Below are 23104 nucleotides of genomic sequence, written 5' to 3'. Positions count from 1 at the left end.
CTAAGACTATTTTCAGATCTAATGTTGACGACCTGTGAACGATTACAAATAAAGGTTTTAAACCAGCAGTTAGTCTCAGGTTCGAAACCGTAAATAGATAGTTTCGCTAAGAGTAGTTCATAGTTTATTGAGTCAAAAGCCCGGAAAAAGTCTAATAAAATCAAAATAGTACACTCTCCTCTATCCTGGACTTCAAGAACATTATCAACCATATCTAGTAATGCAGTAGTCATGCTCCTATGTTTCCTGAAGTCAGACCGTAACTGTGGAAGTAAATCATTTTTTTCTAAGAATCCTCTGAGCTGTTCACACTTGTTCACTTTTTCTAGGACTTTTGAAATACATGGTAAAATACTAAACGGCCTTTAAAAGAAGATGGATTTGTAGTTTTTGGCATCGAAGTTATTAGGGATTTACGCCAGGCAGTCTGAAAAGTTGACGATGCAATGGAGAGATTGATTAAAGCTTTTATAATATTACTTGTGTACGGTACAGATAATTTCAACATATCTAATAAAATTCCATCACACCCCAATGCATTTAAATGTAAGAATTATATAATAATATTCGAAGTTGTTTAATAATATCAGTTTCTAACACAGTAGTAATTGAGAATGAAAAATCCCTTTATGTTTAAGGTAATAATCAATTTTAGAAGCAGGTGCAATTTTATTCCCAGGTACATCGAGGAAATGATTATTAATTTCATCCGCCATATGGTGGTCTGGAAGTACAGTTTCCCCTTTGTTATGTACGTTATTTTTTTTTATTGTCTTCCAAAGAAATAGCATTTTTTTTCACGTTCATTGGCATCAAAGATGATTTTTTTTAATTTATGTGCATTGTTTTTAGATATTTTAGATCTTAGGTAAGCTTCATCCCTACGTTTCATCATTTGCTTTATATTGTACGTGATCCACGAATAGTCATTATTTTATTTTTACGATTTTTACTGGAGCAAGTTTATCAAATATAGAAAGCAAGATGTAATTAAAATTGAAAACATAGCTATCTAAGTCTTCAACAGTTGAAAAATACTCCCAGTCCTATTGAGTTACTGAATAAGTTTGGATCAATGTCTTTGATAGGTCTATAAATTGTGCTTAGGAATGGACCTTTCCTTCGCTACATTTACGTCGCACGAAATAAAAGAGTGATTGCTTAGGTTATTAATATGTTCCACTGTAACACGCCTTAACGACATATCGGTGCAAACTAAATCCAATAAGGTTTCCCCATGGAATGAAAAGTGTGTCGGCTCGTGACATGTTGCGACAAATTCGTGATGGCTAAAAAGTCCATCAGCTTCTTGTATCCTAAATAATTTTTGTCCAAATGTTGATATTAACATCTACTATTAGGATTATGATATCAGCCCAAGAGAAACTTATAAGTAAGTCATGCAATGCTCCAATAAAGACGTCAGTGTTCTGCCATGGTGGACGGTAGCCAGTGCCAACTACAAGCTTTTTGCCGCCAATGCTTAAGCTTTTATCCACATTTATTCGATATCATTGCAGCTGGGATGTTTTAATACTCTAGTTTTAAGGTTATTTTTTATATAGAACCCGACTCCACCTCCGCGGCTGCGGATATGTCGTGAACGTGGAATGTGGGCCAGGCGATAATTCGAAAATTTAGGCGCGCGACCCTCTTCTCCGTCCTTAAGCCACGTTTCATTTAGTCCCAACACACAACATCATGACGATTAATAGCAACATGAAGTTTTTCTTGTCCAGTGCCAAAATAACATATATTTATGAAACCAACTATAAGATACTTTTTTCTAGAAGCCATCATTCATGTTATTATTGAGAAAAGGATCCAATTTATTGGAGTGAATAATGTGCCTAGTAGTACTGTCAACAAGCCGCTTAATTCGTATGTACGTATAATTTTTTTATGTAATAATATTCTACTGTGTGAGAAGTTTACTAAGTTTTGTTAGTTGCCTCGCCTCATCCTTGACACGGATCAGAGTGTTGGGCGACCAACAAGTCCCACTTTAATAAACTGCACACGACAGAAATGCGCATGCTACGCTGGTTGGCACTTCTAAACAAAATCCTGGAACGAGTACATCAGAGGAAGTTTTAAAGTTACCCCAATAGTCGACAAGGTCAAAGAGAAAGGCTGAGGGTGGTTCGGTCACATTCAAAGGCGACCAGACGATCATAATATGGTGAAGCTTGCCCTAGACATGCCAATAACAAAGCGTACGCGTGGAAGACCACCCGCCTAGTTGACGATGGTCCAAAAAGACTACATAGAAGCTTTTTTAATGGCTAACATGGCGCAAAACCGTACCGAATGGAAAGAAAGCACAAGAAAGGCCGACCCCAAGTAAATGGGGAGGAGGTAGGTCTAGAAGGAAGTAGACGAAGTTGACTCGCCTAGTATCGGAATACTGGGTCTCGAAATCTCAAGTGATTGTAAAATCCGCGGTTATTTTTTTTTATTTATTTATTTGATTAAAATGGTGTCGGTCATCTGGGAGGCAAAGCCAAATTGGTTGAAAGCTTGCTGGAAGTACTTGTATATTACATATTCTATTCAGAAACGGCCAGAGCTTGCCACAGCCCATCAGTAAAAGCCACTTACAAATTTGAATTAACAGTTTCTGAGATGAGCCTCCACAGATAAACAGACATGCGCTAAAATTGCAGGTGTTATTAAGTTTGCGTGTCATTTGGCTTTTTAAAAAAAATATTACTTTTAACTGTAGATTTCCTATAGATCCCTAACGTATATTCAAATATGGCTCACCACGGGAGTAGGTGGTCGATCTTTGATGCTCTTGTAGTCGCCCTCGGCAGGTATTTCGTTCTCATGTTCCTCAATCCCGCCGAACGCAATACCGCCCCCTGCGGCCCCCCCTGCCCCCCGTCCGTATCCTGCGCCCCCCGCGCCCCCCTTCACGAACTTCTGAGCCAGCTCCGTTATAACATGGCGGCCCCACCGCGACTCTCTTGGACCTCTGCGATGATTTTTATTAAAGTTCAATAAAAAAAAACAGTATCAAGTGATTTCCATTTCTTCGGGTGTTTATATTTTATCCGTAATTTACCCATTATTATTATAAGTACTTTCTGAATTAAAACGTCTATAGGCGCGACTTCGAGGTAGCTGGACGACAATGCATCGGAAGTCGGTTACGGCAAGTTTCCGTAAATTCCGGTTTTAAGTTTCGTCCATTAGTAGGGCAAGTAAATGATTCGAGCTCATACAGCCATATTCGTTAATATTCAATAACAACGTTATATTAAAACATTCCATGCTCACCACTCGGATCCGAGTAAGCATCCCGTTCATTTTGTAGTAGTCAGTAAATTGCTGGCGTTTGAGGCGAGTCAATGTTTTGCATTGTGTGGCAACTCTGGCAATATAGTCGACTCAAGAAAACGAGTATACATTTATCCATATTTTCAAACATTCATATGCACCAAAAAATGTAATCAAAATTTGCATTAAGAAGTATTCGCCTTAATTAGGTTCCCAGCTATTATTTTTATTTATTTTGTTCGCGGTGAATGTTTTCATATTAATTACCATTAGAAGGTTAGATTATTAATAACCAATTAATAATCTAACCTTCAATTTCTTATTTTCAATTATTTCTTTTAATAAGTGAAGATCTTAAAACGGAAAAGTGGTATTAATGAATTATAAATAGAATATTAAATGAAAATAATAACCGGAAAATGGTAATAAATAAAAATTAAAGAGAAAATCGAGAACCTGATACTGACTTGACCTGTAAAAAAAGAAAGAGAAACTCAACGTCCACTCTTTTCAATCAAATAAGAGTATTTTACAATGGCTGTAATAAACATTACAAATTAGTTTGTAAGGTGCTGCATCCAATATATGAATCGTGTTTAAATAATATAAATTATTTCATAAAAAAGTAATAAAGAATGCACTGAATAAATATAAATTATGGTTTAATGGAAACATCTTTTAATAATCTTTAGAGCTTGGATTCAGTGTTTGTGTGCTCTGTGAACATGATGGTAGTGGTTACTGTAACAATTAGTAATTGCATCCAACAAATACAATGATTTGGTTCAACAACTGGCTCTTCATTTAACTGGTGCTTAGAATCTTACCTTTTCTTCGTTTGATGGCGGAAGTTTTGGAAGAAGACATCCGCAGCCCTCGCTCTCACCATCCCCTCAATATCCAGCATCAAGAGGTTCGAGCGACGTCGAGCAAACTCGCGTATTGCACCCTCCACCAGCTATGGAACGGTTATTAAAAAAAGTCAACTCAGATTATACGCAAACAGTTACATTTGCTTCGCGTTTTCTTGAAGACTTTGTACCTATATATATACGTCTGTTGTTTACATTAGCGCAGTGACAAAAACAAAGCATATTGCAACAACACTTTGTAAACATTATGAAGCTGCATCAGTTCGTAAAGGGGTTTGACATGGGGAGAAGAGTTGATAATCAACACCCAGTCCATCATTCAAATAATTTCACAACTTAACCTATTTAATATAATATCATACAATTTTAGGTGACCTGTGCTGAACCAGACAAGAACCATGCATCATTATTCTCTATAATATAGAGTCTATATAATCTATACTTTATTATTACTATAGTAAGCCTTCTTTGTCAAAGAATTTTTCTTGAATTTTTGTTCAGTGAGTCCTTGTATACTGTCTGGTATTTTATTGTAAAGTTAAATACCAAGCCTATGAAGGAGCCTTTAAATCAAGCTAGCTTATTATAGTTTTGGCTGTTATTAGAAATCAGTAACAAGTCTAGTTATTGAAAGAACTAATCCATTTCTAGATCTAGCTGTCTTGCACGTCTCTTTGCCTGTGTATTTCTAAAGAATGAAAAAAATGTAATAAAACAAAATAGATGGACTAAAGAACGATATTAAAGTATATATGGGAGTTAAAGAAACTCAAGATATATATTCCATTTCTGTGAAATACGTTATTTATCTACCAGTGGGACGCACCATTGCACAGGATTGGCAAGCGCTTTCGGCGCCTGTTTCTGCCGTGAAACAGAAATGTGTAAGCATTACAGTGTTTCAGTGTTAAGGGCGCCGTAGCTAGTGAAATTACTGGGAAAATGAGACTTAACATCTTATGTCTCAAGGTGATTTGAGCGCAATTTTATTGCCGCTCATAATTTTTGGGTTTTTCAAGAATCCGGAGCGGTACTGCATTGTAATAGGCAGGACGTATCAATTACCATCAGCTAAACGTTCTGCGTGTCTCTTCCCTTATTTTCATTAATAAATATTAATTACAATCGGATGAACGGCTTAGGAACAAAATAGTAAGAACGCACCTCTTCGATTATCTTTATCGGAGGACTGGGCAGCACCGTCTCGATATCCATCAGGGCCCGTGCTTGGCCCAACGTCATCAGCCTGTCTCCTCGGGTTGATATCGCTACCGTCATTTTCTCCGCAGCCAGCCGATGCGCCAGCTCAAGACTCATTCCTTTCGCACCACGTTTCGACTAAAATCAGATGTTTGGTATCAGCGCATCTTAATTTACATGCATTCCAACTTTATATTGGAGATTGCCTGCCGCAATTTGATTCGTTTGCTGTCGTCTGTTATATTTTCATTATTATGGGCTGAGGTTGTCGGTTACCATTAATAAAATACGTTAAACTAATGCCGTAGCACCTAAAAAACATTACTTTTTCTAACTTCTATATAAAATATCAGGTTTGTATAAAACTTTAATTATGATGCATGATAATTATCGAGAAATGGCAGCTACAATGGCGCCTGCTTTGGTTGTCTGTTGGCGTGGACTGCATTATAATTTATAATTGTTGATAGTGACAGGTGGACAGGGTGAAGGTCTATAAAAGGCGATGTCTCCCTCGCGTCGACACACTGATAGCAAATAGCCAGGTTTTCCCAGTTACCTGGATTTTCCCCCACAAACCATATTAGGTTTAAGCATAATAAAGTTTTTATCCCTCAATACAAAGACCTTAAGTTTCTGAGACCTACTTAAATGAGACTTAATTGTAAATTTCTATAATAAGTAGATTATAAGTAATTTTGTACATATTTTAATAGCATATACAGAAATTTGAATTTTGTTTTTTTTTTTGCGTCGACACACTTTCACTGCAACCGTTCACGAGTGAGATGTTACTCTATCCGATTTCTGTTCGAAAATTAGTCATTCGTAATTTATTCTACAAAGATTAACAGATTGATCTATTTGATTTAAAAGTTAACTATTTAGATGATCTCTTGTTCGTAAATTTTTTGTAGGTGGTATTAAAATTTGTTACAAAAAACACCTTTCGGTCTTATTTCCTTGATCATACCATCTTCATAATATATTAAAAAAATTATATATTATCTGTCCAGAATTATGCTGCATTAAACTTTAGCTCAATTTTGTTAATAAAGATAATTATAATTAATAATAAAATGCTTTAAAAATCAGGTTATAGAGCAGTAGGTATAGCGTCTTCGAAGAACAAAGACAGGAAAACTTCGAGCAAGTAAAGTTTCATCAAATTGCAACGCGATCAGCGACATGCCTTCAACTTTTATAATGATATCGATCGCGCAGACGACTACTATCCTCTTTGTTTAAAGTTTATTGACGCGTTTTTTTGTAATCACAGGTCAGCCAAACTCCTTTCTCGCACATTTTATTTAGAAAGGAAGAAATCTACACGCATAACAAGTAGGAATTTTTGCTTCCATAGTACAGGAGGCAAACCGGTGTAGTACGTCTGCAATATAATTACATAAATTGACCGGTGGGAGGCTCCATTAAAAGGCATTTATTTTATCAAAATTGATTCCTTTAGAATTCTTTTTGATGTCTTTTCTAATATGCTAGATACTTCTACCGCTTCAGAAGCACTGCTAGATTATGGGTACCACAACGGCGCCTATTTTAGCTATGAAGCAGAAATGTGTAAGCGTTATTGTGTTTCGGTCTGAAAGGCGCCGTAGCAAGTAAAATTACTGGGCAAATGAGACATAACAGCTTATGTCTCAAGGTGACGAGCGCAATAGTAGTGCCGCTTAGAATTTTTGGGTGTTTCAAGAATTCTGAGCGGCATTGCATTGTAATGGGAAGGGCGTATCAATTACCTTCAGCTGAATGTCCTGCTCGTCTCGCCCCTTATTGTCATAAAAAAAATGCAGCGCATACCTTTTCAAACTCTGTCCCCATTTTCCTGACCAGTTGATTAGCTTTAGCAGTTCCGCCGTGCATCAACTTCAAGTTAGCGAGCCGAAGTCGCTGTAACTCCAAATCTGTATTGTACGCGTACACTTCTGCTTTCCTGGTATACAGACATAAATATGCCTTAGTAAGATCATATAACATAAAAAATTTACATTTAATCTCCACAAGAAACAAGGATTTCAATTTAAAATATCTCATGTTTATATCTATGTGCCATCCTATGTTTTATCCATCCATTGCTTAGATTAAGGATTGGTCTCCGCTGCGCTCCAACCAGATAACGCAGCCTAGTTGCAAAATGTGGCAACTAATACAACGCTCAAGTGTCTCGAACAATGTGTGACGTTGACGTGGCAAATGTTCTGTTAAACTTTGCTAATAATTCAAATTAAAAGGCCGGGTTGCGTAATAAAACTAAAAATAAATAATACTACAAGAAATAAGAAAGACACAGGGATAATTTAACATCAGTAAGTATTTTATATTTTATTAAGTTCAATGTAAAATAACACGAAGCGTATGTTACAAAATTTGAAGATGCCATTGAGTGTCACGATGCCACGCACATAAGCATCTAATAGTAGCCGTAATAAAAAAGTATTGTTCTTAAGTAATGCGGTATCTAGGAGACCAATCCTTAATCTAAGGTTTTAGGGTTATCGTTATTGAAGTGATTATCCATCTATTTTTAAGCTCTAAAACGTCATTGCCCAAATAAAATTTCAATCACAATAAAATATGAAAGCAAAACACCCTAAGTAGCACGTATAAAAATATTTTGAAAGTCAAAGAAAACCACAAGTTACCACAGAAGCATCTGTCTGATAATTAATTCATTCATATTATCATTATTCCTGGGGCATCGATATCATTAAATTAATGAATTAAATACTGTAACGTAAGTGCCCTATCAAATTATATTCTATTTAACCTTTGCGGCTTACAGTGTAACAATGATATCTCGTATACGAATATATAAACATGCCTACTATAATATTATATATGGGAATATTATATAAGTTTGTTTTTTACGCTTTTACCGATTTATATGGAATTTGGTACAGCGATAGACTAGAGCTTGGGAAAGAACATATCATAATCTATGGTTCCCGCGGGATTTGTGAAAAATTTAAATTCACGATGAGTTATAGCTATACCAATAGTAGGTTTAGTTTGCCATAGCAATCTTCCTCTAAATAAGATCAATATAATATGTTGGGAATGGGAGCGAAGACGGGAACCGGAACTGGAATAGGATATGAGATAATCTTTAATTACAAACTTAGTTACTTATTATTTTTAAAACCCTTTATCTACGCAGACGAAATTGAAACAGGACATAAGCTGACTGACTGATCCATCAACGCACAGCTGAAACTGCAGGGTCTAGAAAAGTAAAATTTTGCACAAAAAATCCTTTAGCGACGTAGATGTGCACTTGATAGTATTTTTGAAAATTCAACCCTTAAGGGGCTAGCAAAGTTTGTGTGAAACAACGTGTTTTCTTGGAAGAAGACTCAGATCAAGAAATTTCTAGGCCCAACCAATTTTTTTTATGTTTTTCAAAGTTTCACTAATGGCGTTGTGTATTGCGATGTGATTTTTATTTTTTATGGTTATTTTATGTCCTTCCACTAAAATGGTTAAGAATGTTGTTCATAAATAAATATAAACACCTTCTAAAGTAACAAACGTTAATCAGTCAGTTAATCAAACAGGGTCTCAGACGGACTAAAGAGGGATCTTTAATAATATGATCTTGATTTATTCCTTTCTTTCCGCTCCGAGAAACTCTGATCACCCGGTATTTCTAAGATCGACACGATTTTGGTGCTCGCGCAACGTTCTCTCAATGTGTACGTTCTTTTACGTGTAGCAATAGATTGCTTTTAATAGGTTAATTTGTGTGAATGTATCAGAAAGCTATTGAAACAAGCTAAAAGACCATGCCAAAATAAACCATCTTATAAACAAAATAAGGGTCAGAACTAGGTGATGGAATATTGTGCCGTACGGCACTCTAGGTTTTGGTGTATCTAAAAAATACTAGATTTTTAGCTCTGCTCGGCCCCTTAGGGCACTGCCGATTTTTGACTTTCCAAGAAGGTTTACCTCTTCGATGTCTGATTCGAATACCACGTGAACGACGTCTTAAATCTAGTATACGAATAAGATATCCCTGTTTTAGTACCATACAATTACAAACCATGTATTTATGTATAAAAAAAAATCTTATAAACATTTAAAAAATAAAATTACTCCTTAGAAGTTGCTAGCACTTTTGCTCGTATGTGAGTGAAATACACTATTATATTATGCGAATTGTTTTACACTATAAAATAACATTAAATTAAAACACTAGTACCTGATTCTTCTCGCGGCGGCTGCGTGCATGTCGTCAGAATAGAGTTTCAACAAAAGAGCCTCCTGTTGTATCTTTTGATTCTGAGCGTCCACGCGAGCCTTCCACTTTTGGTTGGCCTGTTCAAAATATATTTACAATTAATACATCTTTAAAACTCTCGCATAATCCACAACTAAAATTCAATTTCAAGTACTGTCCTTTGTCCTTTCCTTTTTTACTTTTAACTTTTCTGTCAATTTTATTTTTTATCATAATCTTGCAAATGAATTAGGAGACATCTCATAATGCTGTTTGTATTGACAAGACCTGTTTTACCTGATTCCTGCCACTGAATTCCACCTTCGCATAACACGCCACAAATTATGATATCATTCTGGATGTGTGGCGTTCCTCCACAGAGCGGTTTTCAATGAACTTTCGTCCACGTATTACAAAGCTTAACTTAAGCAGTGTTTTCGGGACGATACGACATAGGTATCTTGAAAAAAGGGCGTACACCTTCCTGAAAGGTCGGCGATGCTTCTGGAATTCCTCTAGTGTTGCAAGAGAATGTCGGTGGCGGTGATCACTTAACACCAGTTGACCCATACGCTCGTTAGACTCTCTTCCATAAATAAAAGAGCTGGTAAGAAAAAGTTAAGTGGGTTCACTTTACGAAAATGGACCTCCACATTAATTACTTTTTAAGATGTTTTTTACCAGTGGGAGGCTCCTTTGCACGGGATGCCGGCTAGATTATGGGTACCACAGCAGTGCCTATTTTTGCCGTGAAGCAGTGTGTAAGCATTTCTGTGTCTTAGTCTGAAGGGCGCCGTAGCTAGTGAAATTACTGGGCAAATGAGACTTAACATCTTACGTATCAAGGTGACGAGCGCACTTTTAGTGCAATTCAAATTTTTTGGGTTTTTTCAAGAATCCTGAACGGCACTGCATTGTAATGGGTAGTGCTTATCAATAACCATCAACTGAACGCCCCATTCGTCTAGTCTCTTATTTTCATTTAAAAAAAAAGGAGATTCACTTTACGAAAATAGACGTCCACATTAATAACAAAGTTTTATAATGTCCAAGTGCTAATCCTCACCTCGTCTTCCAGTCTCTTCTGTTTCGCTTCTCTCTCTTGCCTGAGCCGGTTCAATCGTTTCTTCTCATTCGCTCGCCACAGTCTCACCATAGTTATCTTTCGTCGCAGCTCTATCTCCGCCGCCGCCTGCACCCTCTGTTTAATTCTATTCTGTTTCTCGCGCGCACGAGCTGCTCGCTCCTTCCGCTGTTCTTCATTGAACTCCGCGAGATATTTCATACGAGCTTGTATCTTCTTCTCTTGCTCTTTCGCTCTGTGAAAAGTATTATGATTTAAGTACTAATATTATGTACCTTCATGAATTGAAATCGAAATTATGTATAATAAATCAGCAATAAAACAGTAAAAACAATAAAATTAAATAAGAATTACCGTCGCTATTGACATATAAAGATTACGAGAGTCTTACTAGCCTTAAAGAGTATGCGAGTGTCTTTTTGAAGTGAAAAGTTCTTTAGCATCGTTGTGATTTCAAAGTCGATGAAACGAAAAAGCACGACAATAAAAAGAGACACACATATTAATTCATAAGATTTAATGTGGGACAAAACGAGACAGGTAGCATTATACAGTGTTTTGGTACCAGGAGATCATAGTTGAAGAAGAGATTGTCTTATGTGATGCGAGCATACTTTAATATTTCTATTATAATTCTGACGTCATGCACACAACGTATTACTATATAGACAGCAGGAGAACATAAATATTATGGTAGCGGTGATACTAATGTCATTCATAATGGTTTAAATCATGTGTCATCCTATCAACATGTACCAGGACTTCATATGCAGTTAAGAGGTTCATGCACAATGCAGGTTTAACTTCTGACATAAATGGTCACACACACGCAATTTTTTAAAAGTTATTTATGCAACTGTTGTTGTAATAAGGGGTATTAAAATACTCGGCTTCGCCTCGTGTGATAAAGTATCACATGAGTGTTTTAATATCTCATTATCAACACTTGCACACAAGACTTCACCTATACCCATAATATGAATCCTCTATAAAAAGATTCTGAAACAGTTAGCTTACTGCTAATATTAAAAAAGCCTGTCCTAGTAACCATAATATCATCCAAACGAGTGTTGTAATATTGTACTGAATTTCATTACAACACTCGTTTTTTAATGTTGGCAATAAGCTAACTATTTTAGAATCTTTAATAGAGGATTTAAAGCATGGGTGTAGATTAATTATAGTATATCTAAATTTTAGAAAACAAACAAATACACAGACTGTTAACAAAGTAATTGTTAATCTATTCACCTGTTAACCAATTCAGTAAACATTCATCAAAATCGTGGTAGATGAATGCTGTGCATCGTTGCAACAGGCAACAGCAACTAAATGGGTTATGCAAATGTGCTTACTAAGTTTGCAGCCGGTTGATGAGAAACTGCCTTGAGCCAGCGCGGTACGACGCTAATATCGTTAGTGCACATTTGCATTTTACTGACGATTCATTTTAGACAGTATCTTGAGCGAACGATCATAATAAATTAATACATTTGTCGCAGGTATATTGTCAAAGTCATGATATTATAATTTCACTAGCGTAATTATAATTTACTATTTACACGTTGGAAGTGGCCAACATTAGGAAAACGAAATGTAGGAAATCGAAATTAAGGGAAAAAGAAATTTAGGAAAACCAATAAAACGGTGGGCTGATGACACAGCCCAATAAGCAGGAAAACAATGGATGCAGAAAGCACTTAACAGAAAGTAGTGGATATAGTTGGATCCATATCTAGAAAAATTAAAAAAAAACAACTGTACTAAAAGCAAATAATACTATCTAAAACTAACAATATTTGAAATGAACACTATTTTTTTCGAGATATGGAATAAATTCTTCTTCTCTCAGAGCGCGATTTGTTCCCGAAGCGGTAGTAGTATCTAGTATATGAGAAATGACATAAAAATAATTCTAAAGAAATCAATTTTGAGGAAATAAATGCCTTTTATGCCTTTTAAAATGGCTATATTATTATTATTAATTACAATTTACCGGTAGACTGTCAATCGACTTCATTTCTTACAATTTAACGGCCTGGTTTTAGTGACATTGTAATGTCACGGGTACACTATACTGAAATTGTATGACAATGATATTTTGTCAATTTTACTGGTCGTTAGTTTATGAGGTTGTCTCTAATTGGTCGGTTTCTTGTATTTATTGATAATATTTTATTTTGTTATGTGTTAGTGTAATCAACTAATTTGTATCTAAGCGAATCGGCCTTTGTGGACTAGTAGGTCTCAAAAACCAATTTAGACTGTTGAACACAAAGCTCGAGCCGAGCACAGCATGCCGCGGCAGCGGCCGGCGAGTGCAAGAACCGAATCAGCCCTGGTTCACTACTATTTCAACAATAATTTCAGTTGGAAACTTGTATACACGCTCGAATATTTATTATTATTGTTTAGCAAATTGCGTGTAAAAAATTACCAATCAGAACGCTCGACGTCTCACACTGCTAACTTCATTTGTAATATACCTAGCTTTATTAAAATATCACTAAAGTGTACCCGTGACATTTAAATGTCCCTAAAACCAGACCGTTAAATTGCAAGAAATGAAGTCCATTGATAATGAACCGGTAAATTATATTATCATTAGTGAAATTATAACATCACGGCACATTTTATATCTCTTTGCTTCACATAAATAAATACTTTTATATTATGTACAAAGTATGTTTAAAATATTTTTTGTTAAATACGAAATTTGTTGAAATTCGACCATTACGCTACGACGAATTACGATATAAATATTTTATGAACAGATATAAGTAGAAGGGTAATTTTGATAATATCCTCAAAAGCACCCCTTTTTATTTATTTTTAAACAATTATTTATTTTTCATTTTTTAGTTTTTTTTTGTTATATTGAATTGTCATCCATCCTTAATAAGTATGCCAAATTGCGGGCTAATTCGACGTTTTGAAGGGGGTCAAAATCATGTTCATAGATTCCGTTACATACAGACATACGTATGTAGCTAATAAAAGCGTATAAAAAAAGGGATGCGGTATAAAATGTTAATGCTAATCATTTGCTCTCATAATACCTTTATTTATTTACGAAAAAAAATCTGTACTCAAAAACTCTACTGTACTTGTTTCTACGTATAAATTTACATTAAATTATATTGACTTATTCGCTTAAGTCTTTGAGTATTTGACGTTTGAGTATTTTTGTTGCATCACTTTACATATTATATTGTAACTTACATATTTTATACGTCTAGATAGAGTAATTTGCTGTTAGACAACCAATAAAAACAGGCCAGGAATATTAGTTTAGTGTGCGTGACAAGCTACGTCTTACACTCGCGGTGTATGAAACTTTGTGTTATGTTAGTGTGCGAAAATTTCTCAAAATAGAGGTTAGTTCTAAAGTCTATTTTTATCGACGTTTTTACAGCTGTAATAGTTTTGACTTGACGTGTATTAGATCTTAGTATTGCAACTGAAATGATTTGTTAAAAGATGAGCTGTAAATGTTTATTTATAAGAGTTACAACGAGTTTCTTGCCACTTCTTCTAATTAAAGCTCAACCCTTTCCGAAGTGGCGGTAAATATAAAAAGAATAGAAAAATTTTGACATTCATAAGTGTCATTTGCTTGTCCCACATGAATAAAGTGATTTTGAATTGATATAATTGGCAAGAATTAAATGCAATACTCAAAAAGTTATAAAAAGTAAGAGCTCGGGGCAAATAAATTAATGTCTCCAGAAACTCCGGTAGGTAGTAAACACCTGGAACTTGGCACAAGTTCAATCCAATGCTAGAAGTGGAAAGACGGAAATAAAAGAAAAATGTATAAGCGTTTGATAAAATCAAACTTTCGTGTGACTTTACAAGAACAAATTCAAATGTGAGATATAGCCTACTAATATTATAAATGTGAATGTAAGTTTGTTTGTTACGTTTTCACGCCTAAAACACCGAACCGATTTTGATAAAATTTAGTACAGAGATAGGACATAAGCTACCATTTATTGCAAAAAATAAATGGAGGGTTTGAAATAGAGGATGGCAGTTTATATGGATATTCGTCATTATCGAAGATAAAACCATGAAACTTTCTATTAAGGGACTTGATAAGAAATAATTTATAAACATTTGTTCGTGAATTTTTGAAACTTTGACCTACATGGGGATGAAATAGGAGATTAAAGTTCACAGAGAAATACTATTTAAGAGACTGTCCACAATGGCAAGGGATATGCGCTGTATTATAGAAGAGCGCTGCCAGCAGCGGAAAGAGCAGTTTGTATTTGTAGTATTTGAAAAGTATCCTAAAAGATAATAAAAAAATTGCCCAAAGTAACTATTCAACGCGGACGGATTCACAAATCTATATATAAAAATGAATTGCTGTTCGTTAGTCTCGCTAAAACTCGAGAACGGCTGGTACGATTTGGCTAATTTTGGTCTTAAATTAATTTAGAGTCCAGAGAAGGTTTAGAAGGTGAATAAATATGAAAATACTCAGAATTAAATAAAAACCACGATTTTGATTTTCTTTCGATGTGTCCCCCGTCGTTCAGAAATAAAATTTAAAATAATAGTTTGAAATACTAAATACTAAATGAATAACTAATTAGAATTTTTATATCTTTCTAACTTTCTCAGGAGGTAAAATATAAATTTAATTATTATAAAATTTATTAATTTTAAGTAACTATAGTAGATACGTTAACGACAGTTGTTAACTATCTATCATATTATTTTTATGTAGATAAATCTATATCTATATCTATATTTTTGTCAAAAAACAAAATTTCTGAACCTAACCGCACCAAAAAAAATCAAAAAATATAGTTTATCAGAGATCTTTAATTGATTAACAGACTGTATCAACTGTGTGTGTCTGTCAATATTAAATTGAAACTTTATAAATAGCCAGAATTTTAGGAAAACTCTGTTTTGTAAGTAAGTAACATCATCAATCGAAAATAATAATAAAATTTCATTCATACCGAGCATTTTTTTAATTTGTTTTAATAAAAAGAAGGATTCCTTTTGATTGTTTTAAGTTTATTTTATACAAAAGTTTAGGTCTTTTATTTATCCATTGAGGCAGTACGAAGTCTGCCGGGTCAGCTAGTTTCAAATAAAATACATGCCTTTATTCACCACTGTCAAACTGAACTTATAAACATAGACACATCTATTGGGCACTTCTTAGAAAAATTGTCGAAACACGCTGGCGGAGATATTAAAGTATAAAAGATGCAAATAAACACAAAAATTATGGACACAAAACAAAACTAAATATTCTTAAAAAACGACCCTGTTACTTAATTTTTGTAATTTTATGTAATTTTTTTATGTTTCCATTGTACACAATACAATTTCAATTGTTGCCACGAATTGTATAATTGCTAGCCTGTATAATATATAAATACTAGCTGACTCAACAGACGTTGTTCTGTAGATAATAAAAAAAAATACTGTTTAATAGGAATTCGCCAATAATATTTCAAAACATCAAGAATAATTTGTTAAAAAATGCTCTCTGTTGTTATAATAAAATTGTTTCACAGCGGAACTGTCAAACCGTGCGTCAATAAATTATCTCATAGAAAATATGTCGATATAAATAAATATTGAAAATTAAAATAATTATGGATCCCAAATCGAAATAAAAAGTATCCTATCTCTCAAGTTGGACTAAACTGCACTCCATGAAGTAATCCCCATTTAAATCCGTTCATTAGTTTAGGAGTCCATCGTGGACAAACAACGTGTCAAGTAATTTATATATATTAAGATTTTTATTTAAAATACACTTTTCTATTTGAAATATAAAACATATCGTCTGAAAAGCAAAAAATATTATTTTGTTGCAGCAAAGCCTTCAAAAAACAATTGCTGTGTATCTAATTATAAATCTGTCTACGATTTTTCGAGTTTACAAAAGGGAGAACAACTTTTCGTGATAACAAGTTTCCTGTGACAACTTCCTTGTGAAATAGCTTTCTTGTGTCTTATACAATTAGAAATATGCTCCACGAGGTGTGTTATATAGCAGTTAGTGCATGAGCCACATGAAGAAGGCTAAAAGTGTGTAATACCACATCCTCTTGGACAATCGAATCTTCCAAAATTGTCTACAGCTCAGAGACAAGATCACTTAAAATTGCTCGTTGGACGAATACTTGGACAATGAGCCTCCTTATCCCTATCATGTATATCCCTGACAAGTGTAGAACTTGTTGATATGATGCAATTATAGTCTAGTAAATCGTAGACGTACTGCTCACTAAGCTTTGCATTGCATTTAGGTGAGGGCAGGGGCGTGCATTGATTTTGTAGCAAGGTAGGCACTGTGGATTTAACTAGTCGTAGTTGAGCTTTGGAATATGAAAAGATGGCTTACCGTAGATATTTAATATCTAGCTTAAGGAAAAAAATTATGAGAGGGCGTTAAAAATAAGTTTGGTTATAATATATCGGAACCAAATTAAACTAAATTGGTTTTAACACTAGTACTCTATTTATTTAGGTTCATAACAAGGTAGGCGCTGCCCAATTGCCTCTATGATATGAACCCTCACCCCTGGGAGAGGGTTCCTTTTTGATTCATGCCGGTTATATTTCGGACGGCGCGGCGTCTAACATTGTTTCATTCCAAAAACAGCAAAAATTCTAACTTGATGCCTTTATTTAACAAATTTTACAAAAAATATATGAATTGGTTTTTCTTAACAGATTATGAACCATAATAACAGAATCATTACAATAAATAAATTTTAGGTAGTTATATATCTTTGAAAGTTATCATTCATCATACAATTTCAGTTTTTTTGGAGAACATTCATAAGTATCCTGTTTAGGATGAATTGGAAATATAAATAATTTATAATTCAAAATATTCTAATGTAATAGTTAAAACTTGTATATATTAATTAGGTATACATACATTATAGTAAAAAATATTTTCTTAATCACTTGGTGTATTAATATCCTAATAATGGATTTTTTGACACTCATTGTCCATAAAAATCCACTATGTACAACAGTCTTGATTAATGGATCAAAGTGGATATAAAAGTGTAAAAAGATCCATCGATGGATTTTTTCAATGGATATAACTTAAATATGAGAAAGTATCTGAAGAAACTAGTTTATTGCAATCTAAATAATATTCCAAATACGCATTTATAGTGTCAAATAACCACAGTTCAAATTTACATCAGGCCTGTGTCACTCCCCGTATAGGTATCGAAATCCAAAGTGCGCGCGGCGGCCTCTACAGAGTGGCTACAGTACGGACTCAACGAGCTTTGCTCAACACCTACATCACTATCCGACCGACCATTTAAAAATGGAGAAACATAGAAAAAGCAAAGCGTATTAAAGGTCCCTGAGATCCAAAATTATTTTTTTAAGCTTCCTAAAGACGCTTAAACAAGATAATTTAAAGTGATTATTATTATAATTAAATTACCATTCATGATAGCTACCTATTTATTACATGTACTAAGTAGGTTTGACTATGTCGTTGTCACCCAACGCATACATTACACTAGATAGGTACAGTTTTAAAGAAGGCAACCCTTATGTGGTTAGAAGAGGTAAGAGTCACGCGATAGAAAGAGAGGCAACTTCTACGTGAATAAAAATGTAGGTTAGTAGCGCTGTGCGATCTGAATTACATCTTATTGTATGTTTGCAAGAGTCTCTATTTCTCTAATTGATTTTGCGGAGTGAGACTTCTATACTATTACATATTATTTGACCATATTAAAGCATACCTGAGAGTAAATATCTAGCTAGAAAGAAAGTACTTCGACCTTTGATCAAATCACTCTCTCGAGTACTTTTTATCTCAGCAAAAACTTCCAATATCCCTGAATCGAAATACGAATCTGACACGTAACAAAAGCATCGAGAGATCAAATGGAAAGTTCTCGAACATTGAGCATTCGACGAAGCCAATTAGTCGGGCGTGAATACGGGCTACATCGTGGATGACTAAACGTACCTATATCTACTCTGCTTTCTGAAAAAAACTTAAATAAGGCAACGAATGAATGAAATTTCTTAGTTTTTAAATACGAATAACTAGAAATACGTCTAGTAGTACTTATTTTAAAGGAAAGTAACCTAAAAATAAGACTGTGTATAAATTTTTCTAAATTACATATTTTGCTTTATACGAAGGGAGGCAAATTAATTGATTAAGGCGTTATTTTGCAATAATCTATTGCACATTTAAAATGTTATAAAGCGAGCTCTCGTTCCAGTCTTTGGCAAGTCAACAGCTCCTCAAGATGCCTTGTGTGGAGACGAAACACTTATCGAATTGTCGAATTGAACGGAATTAGCAATAGAGATAATCATCTACAGCATTATAAATAAATGAAAGTCTTAAAGAAAAATGTGGAACCGTATATTTAGCTAAGCATGATAATGACATACACCCAGAAATAAAAGGAAATCGAATTTATTGTTGTTGTAACAGATTTTGATTGACAGTCAGTCAGCCACGCTTGGCATTAGCCCCAAAGTATTTTGAATAAATAAGTAACTAATGCACACGCCACAAATTGGCAAATATGAATGAATTCATTTGAATAACGTAATACTTTTGTTTTGAACATTTTCTGGGATCTTGTTGTAAAAACATATACATCGCCCCATAATAGACTTAACTCGATTCAAGCCAGTAGTAGGCATTATAAATTTATGCCTGTTCCTGGTGTTAACATTATGGTTATGACAGTTTCGAGCAAATTCACTCATGTGCCTATGAACATATTTCATTATATTATCCAGAATATATTGAGAAGCAACTGACAAGATGTTAATTAATTAATTCTCTGAATTTTGCTCTCAATGATTCTTTAGGACCTAGGTTATAAATAGCGCGAATAGCCCTCTTCTGCAGCACAAATATTGTATTATTATTGGCAGCGTTGCCCCAAAGCAATATACCATAGGACACAATACTATGGAAATAACCAAAGTATACTAGTCGCGCCGCATCTATGTCAGTTAATTGTCTAATATTTTAACCGCGTATGCTGGACAACTAAGTCTGTTCGCCAATCCTACAATATTCTAAGTCTTTGCTTCAAACAGACACTTCAATTTTCAACCTTCAAATTCTATTTCAAACATGAGAAAGATACATCTAAAATGAAATTCCAAGACAAAAGCATTCTTAGCATCGAATTCTTCATAAACTTGGTACATTTTCGTGAGGACTACAGAATTTGTAGCGAACAAAATAGTTTCACACAAACGTAGTGGAAACAAAACACCATTAATCAGCTGGCCGTCGTCACGTACTTGTAGCAAGCTGAGGCGAGTGTTAATGGATAATGTTTCAAGTAACGTTACAAAATTCAGGACTATTTAATTTTACGCTGCATATTTTTCTTTATTTTTTTGGAGTGTACTCCTTAAGAATCGATTTTCATATAAGGCGCCCGGTATAAGAAAAATATGGAGAGTAAAACCTACTCATCAAATGGGATAGTAACGTTCTTGGTGCGCATCATTTCTTGCGCACGTTTCACTTTTCAGTTGTGTGTGTGTGTGTGTGTGTGTGTGTGTATATACTTGTGTGTAGCTAGCATACACAGTATACTGAGTGATAGCTTACGCATGTAGCATAATATATCTATTAGGGTGTGCCAAAATGTAACTTCCTTGAAGGACCTTTTGTGTTTGGGCATTTCCTTTCATTTGGAGCGTTAAGGATTTATTAGATTTTTTAATTAATACGCTTTTATTAGCTTCTGATGTATGTCTGTTTGTAACAGACTCCATTGGACTTGATTTTGTTTAGTACCTGTTCAAAGACAATCGTTCTTGAGGAGTAAACTCCAGTCGTGCGTTGGAGCTGACACACTTTTTTTATTTTTTTAATAGGACAAACTAGTGTACGGTTTGATTGTACCAGAGGAATCACATAAGCATTGCCGGCGTTTAAGTGCGTCAATAAATTATCTCATAGAAAATATGTCGATACAAATAAATATTGAAAATTAAAATAATTATGGATGCCAAATCGAAATAAAAAGTATCCTATCTCTCAAGTTGGACTAAACTGCACCCCATGAAGTAATCCCCATTTAAATCCGTTCACTAGTTTAGGAGTCCATCGCGGACAAACAACGTGTCACATAATTTATATAAATTAAGATTTTTATTTAAAACACACTTTTCTATTTGAAATATAAAACATATCGTCTGAAACGCAAAAAATATTATTTTGTTGCAGCAAGGCCTCCAAAAAAATAATTGCTGTAAATCTAATTATAAATCTATCACGAATTTACAAAAGGGAGAACAACTTTTCGTGACAACAAGTTTCCTGTGACAACTTCCTTGTGAAATCGCTTTCTTGTGTCTTATACCATTAGAAATATGCTCCACGAGGTGTGTTATATAGCAGTTAGTGCATGAGCCACATGAAGGAGGCTAAAAGTGTGTAATACCACATCCTTTTGGACAATCGAATCTTCCAAAATTGTCTACAGCTCAGAGACAAGATCACTTAAAATTGCTCGTTGGACGAATACTTGGACAATGACCCTCTTTATCCTTTTGATGTATATCCGTGACAAGTGTAGAACTTGTTGATATGATGCAATTATAGTCTAGTAAATCGTAGACGTACTGCTCACTAAGCTTTGCATTGCATTTAGGTGAGGGCAGGGGCGTGCATTGATTTTCTAGCAAGGTAGGCACTGTGGATTTAACTAGTCGTAGTTGAGCTTTGGAATATGAAAAGATGGCTTACCGTAGATATTTAGTATCTAGCTTAAGGAAAAAAATTATGAGAGGGCGTTAAAAATAAGTTTGGTTATAATATATCGGAACCAAATTAAACTAAATTGGTTTTAACACTAGTACTCTATTTATTTAGGTTCATAACAAGGTAGGCGCTGCCCAATTGCCTCTATGATATGAACCCTCACCCCTGGGAGAGGGTTCCTTTTTGATTCATGCCGGTTATATTTCGGACGGCGCGGCGTCTAACATTGTTTCATTCCAAAAACAGCAAAAATTCTAACTTGATGCCTTTATTTAACAAATTTTACAAAAAATATATGAATTGGTTTTTCTTAACAGATTATGAACCATAATAACAGAATCATTACAATAAATAAATTTTAGGTAGTTATATATCTTTGAAAGTTATCATTCATCATACAATTTCAGTTTTTTTGGAGAACATTCATAAGTATCCTGTTTAGGATGAATTGGAAATATAAATAATTTATAATTCAAAATATTCTAATGTAATAGTTAAAACTTGTATATATTAATTAGGTATACATACATTATAGTAAAAAATATTTTCTTAATCACTTGGTGTATTAATATCCTAATAATGGATTTTTTGACACTCATTGTCCATAAAAATCCACTATGTACAACAGTCTTGATTAATGGATCAAAGTGGATATAAAAGTGTAAAAAGATCCATCGATGGATTTTTTCAATGGATATAACTTAAATATGAGAAAGTATCTGAAGAAACTAGTTTATTGCAATCTAAATAATATTCCAAATACGCATTTATAGTGTCAAATAACCACAGTTCAAATTTACATCAGGCCTGTGTCACTCCCCGTATAGGTATCGAAATCCAAAGTGCGCGCGGCGGCCTCTACAGAGTGGCTACAGTACGGACTCAACGAGCTTTGCTCAACACCTACATCACTATCCGACCGACCATTTAAAAATGGAGAAACATAGAAAACGCAAAGCGTATTAAAGGTCCCTGAGATCCAAAATTATTTTTTTAAGCTTCCTAAAGACGCTTAAACAATCTAATTTAAAGTGATTATTATTATAATTAAATTACCATTCATGATAGCTACCTATTTATTACATGTACTAAGTAGGTTTGACTATGTCGTTGTCACCCAACGCATACATTACACTAGATAGCTACAGTTTTAAAGAAGGCAACCCTTATGTGGTTAGAAGAGGTAAGAGTCACGCGATAGAAAGAGAGGCAACTTCTACGTGAATAAAAATGTAGGTTAGTAGCGCTGTGCGATCTGAATTACATCTTATTGTATGTTTGCAAGAGTCTCTATTTCTCTAATTGATTTTGCGGAGTGCGACTTCTATACTATTACATATTATTTGACCCTATTAAAGCATACCTGAGAGTAAATATCTAGCTAGAAAGAAAGTACTTCGACCTTTGATCAAATCACTCTCTCGAGTACTTTTTATCTCAGCAAAAACTTCCAATATCCCTGAATCGAAATACGAATCTGACACGTAACAAAAGCATCGAGAGATCAAATGGAAAGTTCTCGAACATTGAGCATTCGACGAAGCCAATTAGTCGGGCGTGAATACGGGCTACATCGTGGATGACTAAACGTACCTATATCTACTCTGCTTTCTGAAAAAAACTTAAATAAGGCAACGAATGAATGAAATTTCTTA

At 34.4% G+C, this 23104-nt stretch overlaps 1 protein-coding gene across 1 annotated transcript in view; it reads right to left on the bottom strand.

Annotated features, from left to right (window-relative positions):
- Positions 1 to 23104, bottom strand: part of LOC126977203 (uncharacterized) — a 44838-nt gene that overhangs the window by 12380 nt on the left and 9354 nt on the right. Inside the window, exons 4-9 of the mRNA XM_050825915.1 lie at positions 10658 to 10910; positions 9574 to 9689; positions 7173 to 7305; positions 5319 to 5492; positions 4110 to 4240; positions 2767 to 2977 (exon numbers count right to left, since the gene is read on the bottom strand). Of these exons, the coding sequence (XP_050681872.1) occupies positions 2767 to 2977; positions 4110 to 4240; positions 5319 to 5492; positions 7173 to 7305; positions 9574 to 9689; positions 10658 to 10910 (1018 nt within the window). The remainder of the gene's footprint in view (positions 1 to 2766; positions 2978 to 4109; positions 4241 to 5318; positions 5493 to 7172; positions 7306 to 9573; positions 9690 to 10657; positions 10911 to 23104) is intronic.

Source organism: Leptidea sinapis, chromosome 44, assembly GCF_905404315.1.
Source record: "Leptidea sinapis chromosome 44, ilLepSina1.1, whole genome shotgun sequence".
Taxonomy (NCBI): Eukaryota; Metazoa; Arthropoda; class Insecta; order Lepidoptera; family Pieridae; genus Leptidea; species Leptidea sinapis.
The sequence above is the reverse complement of the archived record's forward strand: the minus strand, read 5'-3'. Positions and strand labels throughout refer to the sequence as shown.